Raw genomic sequence first — 8,718 nt, forward strand, 5'->3', positions numbered from 1 at the left:
GTCATAAAGTGTGCTAATGAGATAGCCATCAGCAGTTGAAGTGTGCATACATTCCTGGGTGGAAGACAAAGGAGGGAGAGCTTTGAGTCTGGTGATCCCTGAGGAAGCAGTGGGTAGCCTGGCGTGGTCCTGAAGAAAGGCTACAGGCAGCCATTTAGATCTGACTGACAGACTCCAGTCTACATAAAACCAAGAGTACCACAGATAACTGCCCTAACGGGAAACTTGACACTCATGTCTGTGGATCTCCCCCGTGTTTGACTAAGAGGGTCTCACTGTAGAATGCTTACGGCAGCAGAAACTTGTGAAAGGCATTGGAGGATGACCAGTGGGGACATCAGTTCTATCTTAAGGAATTGATACGGCTTGAGTATAATATGGCCTTCACATGGGATTTTTGTCTCCAACTGTTGGGGTGGCTGTGGGTTTTAAGAGGAAGGACCCGGTTAGAGGAAATAAGTTCTTGGGAATGTGCTGTGCTCTGTTTCCTGCTCATGAGATGGGAACACCTGCCTCAGGCTCCTGCCAAGTGTGCGCGGCTGAGTGACTATGCCCCGAGACCTCTGAAGTGGTGAATGGACATGAATCTATCCTCAAGTTGTGTATGCCAAATGTATGGTTATTTTTCTGGGGAGATGGGAAACACAACTGGGGACTGACAGACCAATGACCAAGCTCTGCTTGGTGAACAGATTCATTGGGAAGAGCTCCCCAAAAGATTCTGTGCAGTTGTTGAGAAGGTACTGACATCCCTATTTTGGGGGCACCAACAATTTGTCCCATCTCCCAGCTGTCAATGTATTGTATTTTGTGGATGATCATGGATTTGCCTTCAAAATGGGTGCTTATCATTACTGGTGGGAAATAACCACTGTATTCACAGCCTTGAAAAGATTGTAGAAATGTGAAACTCCTATAGGTTTCCTATGAGGCCTGTGTCCTCCCCTGAGCTGCTCGGTGAGCTCCTGAGAGCCCTGGAATCTCTTCATGTGGAGGCATGGTGAGATTTCAGCAACCATGCTGCTCTGGTGGAGTGCCTCCTACCACACGCCGTGGCAGGGTGGCCACTAGGAGACGGACCAGGATAGGAATACAAAATCAAGGATTTGAACCACAGTATTCAGCAGCCACTTGGAATTTCATAGGCTTGTCGGGAAGAGGACTTGTGGGATAACAAGAAGGGTAGGTAGAAGGTGCAGGGCCACTGAAGCGAAAGCAGAAAGTAAAGAATTAGCAAATCTGAGTTTGACAGTTTAAATTGTTTTCGTTTCTATAGCAGTCTCTGTAGCCCTTGCTGTCCTGGAACTCACTAGATTAGACCAGTTAGACCAGGCTAGCCTCACAGAAATCTACCTGCCTCCTTCCACCTCTTGAGTACTGGGAGTAATGTCATGTACCAGCACACTCAACTCTGAGGTTTGTGGTTTAGTAGGTGAGCTGGGCGTGGTGGCAGATGCAGACAGATCAGATGCCAGCCCAGTCTCTCTACTGAGTTCCAAAACAGCCACATGTACACAGAAAATTACCCATCTTTGGTGTGTGTGTGGGGGGGGGGGATAATTTAGTAGATGGATTTAGGAATTAGTTTAGATACCAAAACACCCAAATTTCTTGTCATGAACCCCAGAAATTCTGAAAAGATGGAATTGGACAAATTTAATCAAAACTCCTCTTGGCTTCGGAGTTGACATAAGTGAATGAATGAAGGATTCAAGAAAATCAGTTCAAGACTGGCAGTTGGTGGCACATGCCTTTAATTCTAGCACTTGGGAGGCAAGGGCAGGCAGATCTCTGAGTTTGAGGCCAGTCTGGTCTACAGAGTGAGTTTCAGGACAGGCTCCAAAGCTACAGAGAAACCCTGTTTGGGGGAGAAAAAAAAGACAAATCAGTACAAATGGAAGTAGATGGCAGTTCTTAGAGAAGTTGACTCAGACTGGCCAGAAGACTGAAATTTCCAACTTTGGGAATTATAAAAAAGAAAATTAAGGGGCTAGAGAGATGGCTCAGAGGGTTCACAACCATCTATAATGAGATCTGGTACCCTCTTCAGGGGTGAAGGCATACATGCAGGCAGAACACTATACATAGCCAGTTGTGCTATGAGAAGATCATGAATTTAAAGTCAACCGGGGCAAGCAAGTCACTGCCTTAAAAAAAAAAATAGTAAATACAATTCTTGTGTTTCAGGGCTTGGAAAGAAGTTGAGAATGTAGGGTAAAGAATGGAATTTTGTAAACGGCACCAACAAGCAAGGACCTCTTGAAATAGCATCTCAGAGCATAGCTTGAGCCCCACACTAAGGATGTCACAGGCAGACATGGATTAAACCAAAAGCTGTGAAAATCTAAGCATTCACAAGAGGGCACTGACCTCCATGTGTACTGTGCTGGGCCATATACAAAAAGTCATAAAGTAAATTTTTTGTTTTGTTTTTGGAGACAGGATTTCTCTGTAGCTTTGGAGCCTGTCCTGGAATTTGCTCTGTGGACCAGGCTGGCCTTGAACTCACAGAGATCTGCCTGTCTCTGCCTCCCTAGTGCTGGGATTAAAGGTGTGCACCACCAATGCTCAGTGTAAATTTTCTTTTTAAGTTCACAAGAAGCAGCAGTGGTGTTTGATACAGGAAGAACTTGCAGTATCTGTGGGCTTCTAGAGGGACCACAGGGCTCTTGTATTGTTTACACCCCACCCTTTTTTGAGAGGTCTCATACTTCTTGGTTTGGAACTTAATATAGGTTGGCCTATACCTCCCAAGTACTGAGGTCACAGATGTGTGCTGCCAGACCAGTTTATGGGGTACTGGGGATGGAATCCTCCCAGAGCTTTGTGCATACTTGGCAGGCTTTACCAACTGAGCTACATCCCTAACTCCATTGTTGAGGGTTTTAAAAAAGAATTATGAGTGTTCTTTTGTGTCTGTATGAGTATGTGCACATAGTTGCAGGTTCCTTGAGAGACCAGAGATGTCAGATGCCCTGGATTTGGAGTCACCAACTGGGAACTTACTAGGGTCCTTAGCAAGAACTCACCCTCTATCCCCATTACCAGAGATTTTAAGGCAAAAGCCCCAGCACTACCAGCCCCAACAAGCTAGGCTCAGTAACCTCATGAAAACAGGAATTTCTTCACAGCACATTAGGAGGACGGACAAGCAGTCCTGGCCAAGGTGTCATCTAGCCCATGATAAACTCATCATTGTCTTGGCCCTAGTCTGCCCTGCGAGGTGTCCTGATACATCCTTAATGTGTTCATTTCATTGTTGAGAGTGGAACCTATCATTAACGATCACTTCCTTAGCCATGGGGTGGCTGTCCAGTTTTTTGCTAGTCCCTGCTACTCTAAGTGGCTCCAAAGGTTAAGAACAATACTCTGTCCCTCAGCTAAAGACAGGAAGGCAGAAGCTAAGCTCCATAAAAGCTGAAGTAGGTACCTGGTTGGTTGGTTCAGGTTGCTGCCTTTGAAGCCAAGCATGGTAGCTGAAACCTTAAATCTTGGAAGGCTGAGGTAGGAGACCAAGGCCATCTTTGGCTCTCTGATGAAATGGGTAGTTAGGGAAGGCTCAGTGACGTCTTGTTATTGGCACTGCTACTGTGAGGGCTGTGGTGGAGAGACTCTGCCCTTAAACACACCGTTTTCTGACTCCATATCCCTACCTAGCTAAGCCAGAATCACAGCCAACAGCCATCAGCAACATTCCATATCAATGACTACCCCTCTTTAAAACAGCTGTTCTTCTGCCTCCGCCATTCTTTCCTTGTTCCGGCACTCCTCTCCCCTTCACACCTGTACGGAGACTGCTGAGACAGCCAGCAGCACCTCTGACCTCCAGGTCCCAGGCCCCTTTCAGACATTACAGACATAAAGCATCTGTAGTCTAAGCTGGCCAATTTATGATCTTCCTGCCTCCACAGGCTGGGATTCCAGAAGTGCACCATCACACTGGGGTTTGCAATACTGAAGCCTGAACCCAGGGCCTCAGGGCCTTCTGCTTGCTAGGTAAGTACTCTGTCAGCTGAGCTGCATTCCCAGCCCAAGCACAGTCTTCTCAAATTGAAAAGATCTGCATGCGCTCCACACAGCCACCATTGAACAAATGGTAGTCTGCACATTAGTCTACCAGTCTCCAGGCCTCAGCATCCTTCCTCCTGCCCCTTCTGCAATCTAGACTTCTTGGGTGCCCCCAGAGATCTTCAGTTACACACTTGACCATCCTATGTCACTTTTAGGGATTTATATGAAAATACAAATCCAACATGCAAACGACAATACAAGACCTCTCGTGTCATCATCGTGACTTCCCAACCTCTTGGGCGCTCTGGGTGACCTAGGCCTGATGGCTCCTTGACTTTCTCTTCCAAAAGTCTCTGTGAGCTGTGAAGGTTCCTGCTCAGGTCTGTTTCCGTGTCTCAGTCTCTCCCTCTCTGTGTAGACAGGGTCTCGTGTATTCCTGGCAGCTCTGGAACTCGTTATATACACGAGGCCCGCCTTACAGCCTCTGCCTCCAGAGTGCTGAGATTAAAGGTGTGCGCCACCGAGCTCTGGGCGCTGTGTGTGTGTGTAACCGAAGGTGACCTTGCATAGTATTCTCATCTTCCTGCCTCCGCTTCTGAGTGTTGGGATTACAGGCGTGCATTACCACCCGTGACTTAGGCACTCCTGGGTATGTGACCCAGAGTCTTGAGCATGCTAGGCTAGCACTCTACTGACTGAGTTACATCTTCTACTTCAGATTTCATTATTCTGGTTTCTGGATACAGGCTCTTGGTGTGTATCTCAGGCTTCCTAGTCACAGTGATCCTCTTTCCTAGGCTCCAGGAAAGCTGCAGTCCCTGTAGCCCTGGAATCCTGAGAAACCACGCCCCCTGAACGTGTCAGTGTGGAAATGAGGGGAAACTACCGAAAGGGCACAGATATGCCCTAAGGAGCAAAGCAACACACCAACATCGTAACAGGAAAATAACCAGAACAACCCATGCAATCATCTGGTAGTGATGTAGTGGCATGGGGAGCTAGGCACGCGGAGGACTAAGGTCTCGCAAGTCCCCCAAGTAGGAGGGGCCCCTGTGAGCACCGCCTCAACGTCAGTGGTGAGGGCAGAGGCTCAAACTGTTGGTAGCCGTGTGGGCGGGGCCTCGGGCTGCGCCTCCTTGCCGGCACCTGGTGGGCGGGGCCTCGTGCAGCACCTCCTCCTCGCTGTCGCCCGAGCGGGTGGCTTGCGTTGGCCGCGATATGGCTGCACTGGTGGAGCCGCTGGGACTGGAGCGGGGTAAGCGCTCGGGGGTCCAGTCTGGCTTCTAAGCTCAGTGGGCCGCGCCAGTCAGATGCCGGGGACAGGCGTAGTTAGGGTGGGCGGGGCGCGGCCTGCGGGCGTGGGAGGGTCTGGGGCGGAGCGCACCAACAACACCCCGCCTGGGGTTGGGGTCCAGGGGACCGGCGGAACGCGTCGATCGCTTCCAGCCTGACCTCGGTCGCCCTTCCTGCTGCCTTCGGGTCCTTACCGCGTCCGCGTTTTGCAGACGTGTCCCGGGCTGTGGAGCTGCTGGAGCGGCTGCAACGCAGCGGAGAGCTGCCCCCGCAGAAGCTGCAGGCCCTGCAGCGGGTCCTGCAGAGCCGTTTCTGTTCTGCCATCCGCGAGGTGAGCACCTTGGAACTGTGTGAGTTGTAGTTTGCTAGCGCTGGTCGGCGGGGCCCATGACGGGCAAGTGAACACAGACAATCGTGTCCAGGGCTGTGAACTGGCATCTCCCTGATGCTGTCGCGTCCCTCCCCCCCAGGTGTACGAGCAGCTCTATGACACGCTGGATATCACTGGCAGCGCTGAGGTGCGGGCTCACGCCACAGCCAAGGTAGGCGCCTGTCCCTGCAGCTCTGGGTGACCACGAAAGGCACAGTGCCCTCCCAAAGCTGGCCGTTCCTACGCCTTCCTTCTCATGTACGCATCTCCTCTACCCTATGAAGATTTATTTATAATGCCCTTTAAATAACTGCACATTTTTAACTTGAATGCACATGAGATTCTCTTTAGCAACAGGCGAGGAAACTGACCTCACTTTTCTGCCGTAAAGATAACCCTAAAAGACGATCCAGCTGGATATGTGAACAGGGACATCTATCCAAACTGCAGTGCCCCACTCTTCTTGTTACTGCCAGCAGACTCAGTCCTGTCCTCACCTGACCCCCAGGGTGGGGGCTAGTTTGTCTGAAAACAAGATTGGCAGGTGCGAAGTACTGAGGACATACCTGACTTGTGGAAGAATGCTACTGTTCTCACAGGTTTTAGTCACCACAAGGTGGCCTACTGTTGAGCCCTGGCAGGAGTCCCCTGCTTGACCTTTGAACCCTGGCTGGAGTGCCCTTTTCTCAAGCGGGCCAGGGTCTCTCACATCAAGGCACCTTCTCTCTTCCAGGCCACAGTGGCTGCCTTCACAGCCAGTGAGGGCCATGCACATCCCAGGGTTGTGGAACTACCGAAGACTGATGAGGGTTTGGGCTTCAATATCATGGGCGGCAAAGAGCAGAACTCACCCATCTACATTTCTCGAGTCATCCCTGGAGGCGTGGCTGATCGCCATGGTGGCCTCAAGAGGGGAGACCAGCTGCTGTCCGTGAATGGTGTGGTGAGTGGGGCCGCGAGGTGTCTGTTCGGAAGCACTGGATGGTTTTCCCTTCCACACAGGGAGCACAGCCTTTGTAGACACCTTAAGGGGTGCACTGCTGGCTCTCAAGGACTTGCGGGAGCACGCTAGGGAACCAGTTCAGTGTAGAGGATGGAAGGTTTTATAGGAGGAACTTTTGGATTGGATGCTGAAGGATGGGTAATTCTCAGGACTCAGAGGTGGAGGGTGGTTCTGGCTGAGAATGGATAGGGTCGGTAATTGCACTCCCCTGACCTGAGGAAAAAGGTTGGCTCTGATAGAAGTCTAGGCCACCCAACATCCTGAACCCCAGTAGTTAGAATCCAAGAACGCACCACGGAGGAGGTAGACTGGCCAGAAAAGCTGGGCTTTTGTTCCTGGGCTGTGAGAACAGAAGAGCAGTAGGCTTAGGGAGTGTCGAGGCCTCTCCAGGACTCTGGGAGGACAAGAACAGGTTCCGTGACCTGCTTCATTGACTAGGACTCTAAGCTGTACTGACATGACAGGTTTTAGGGTGCAGATACTGAATCTCAAGTTGGTAATCCACTGGGGAGGGGGATGAGGCCCTGGAGACTTGACCCTAGCAGCCTTCTCACTATCTCACTATCCACTGGTCCCATGTCCCGGGTAGGGTGGTAAGGGCAGCGGTTTGGGTCAGCAGTCTGTGCGAGGCCTGCCCTGCAGAGTGTGGAGGGCGAACACCATGAAAAAGCTGTGGAACTCCTGAAGGCCGCCCAGGGCTCAGTGAAACTGGTGGTGCGATACACCCCGCGGGTGCTGGAGGAGATGGAGGCCCGCTTTGAGAAGATGCGATCTGCCCGGCGGCGCCAGCAGCACCACAGCTACACGTGAGCCTCGCGCCCACTCTCCCCCTGCTGCCGTCCCCAGCCCCAGATTCCCAAGCCAGGCCAGTGATCCTAGTGTCCTTCGTCCTTTATGCCTGGCTCTTCACAGGGGCTTCCTGACCCTTTACCCCTACCATGGTAGCCAAGGCCCTGGGACTCCTGGGATTCCTAATCTTAGAATCCCTGGGTCTGCTTTTCTGAACCGTTGTTTCCAGAACCTCCTCACCCTTAAACATCTCATGCCCCACTGAATCTCCTGTGCCTAAACTTCCCCTCTCCACATCTTTGCAGGTCTTTGGAGTCCCGAGGCTGAAATCACAGAGCAGGACCCTCCACCTCCCCTGTACAGTATTATTTATTGTCACTGGCACCTTATTTAAAGATCTTTAACCCTCACCAAGTGTCTTGTGTGTCTGTCGCGCATCCTGGAATAGTGTCTGTGGAGGAGGAGGGTGAAGCTGAGGTTAAAACCAAGCTCTTTCCAGTATGGGTAGCGAGATCGACTCTGCTCCAGCAGCACTGAAGACTGAGGTTGGCCGGCTTCCCAGAGACTAATCGGGCCCAAGGCTGCGTCTAAATGAATGCCAGGGCGCAGCACTGAAGACCACTGTCCCCAACACTTTAGAGGTTCAAAAGGAGAGGTGGGCTTGGTAGGGTCTTCCGCCGCCGGTCGGACGCGGGAGTCTTGAAACGCAGCAGGAGCTCTGGCTCTGTAGGCGTGGCGGAGCGAACCATCCGCTGGGGGAGCCCAGCGGGCCGTGCCACCGTCTGAGAGGGAGTCGGGGGTGGCGGGGCGCGTGCAATTCCCCAGACGGGCGCAGGGGCGCGGAGTACCAGGCACTCACCACCCGTCGGCCACTCGCCTCACCTTCCAACCGAGCACATCCTTCCGGGAACCGCCCTTGACTTTAAAAAAAAGATTCCCACCTTGAATGTTGAGTTACCCAACCCGCCACCCAGCCCTCCTGTCCCGTGAGATGCGCGCTGCCGCGGGAACACGGGGTCGCAACTAGCGCTCCACGCGCGCTACAAGATTCAGGTGACATCATCCTCTGCCGGGCTCCGCCTCCATCCCAGGCCGCCGCACGCTGCATACTTATTGGTCGCTGCACCATGAGTCCCGCCCCCAGCTCTCCGCCCGCGCGGCCCCTCCCTCTCGATGCAGAGGCGGGGCCTGGTCACCGGCCGGCGCGGACGCTAATTCTCATTGGCCACTCAGCGCCGTCCGTCAGTCTTCT

General features: G+C 52.2%; 1 protein-coding gene across 1 annotated transcript; it reads left to right on the top strand.

Annotated features, from left to right (window-relative positions):
- Nucleotides 1–5,157: 5,157 nt before the first annotated feature.
- On the top strand, nt 5,158–7,876 carry Lin7b (lin-7 cell polarity scaffold B). Its single transcript, XM_048442938.3, has 6 exons — nt 5,158–5,266; nt 5,517–5,635; nt 5,775–5,846; nt 6,408–6,617; nt 7,320–7,483; nt 7,772–7,876. Exons 1-6 carry the CDS (start codon nt 5,230–5,232, stop codon nt 7,791–7,793), a joined length of 624 nt encoding a protein of 207 aa, XP_048298895.1. The 5' UTR covers nt 5,158–5,229; the 3' UTR covers nt 7,794–7,876.
- The last annotated feature ends 842 nt before the right edge of the window (nt 7,877–8,718 follow it).

This window comes from Myodes glareolus, chromosome 24, assembly GCF_982192425.1.
Source record: "Myodes glareolus chromosome 24, mMyoGla1.1, whole genome shotgun sequence".
Taxonomy (NCBI): domain Eukaryota; kingdom Metazoa; phylum Chordata; class Mammalia; order Rodentia; family Cricetidae; genus Myodes; species Myodes glareolus.

Excerpts from the sequence above, each read along its gene's own strand:
- Lin7b (XM_048442938.3), top strand. The coding sequence starts at position 5,230 with ATGGCTGCACTGGTGGAGCCGCTGGGACTGGAGCGGG. Across the intron at positions 5,847-6,407 it reads GGGCTCACGCCACAGCCAAG|GCCACAGTGGCTGCCTTCAC; the intron begins GTAGGCGCCTGT and ends TCTCTCTTCCAG. Across the intron at positions 6,618-7,319 it reads TGCTGTCCGTGAATGGTGTG|AGTGTGGAGGGCGAACACCA; the intron begins GTGAGTGGGGCC and ends CCTGCCCTGCAG.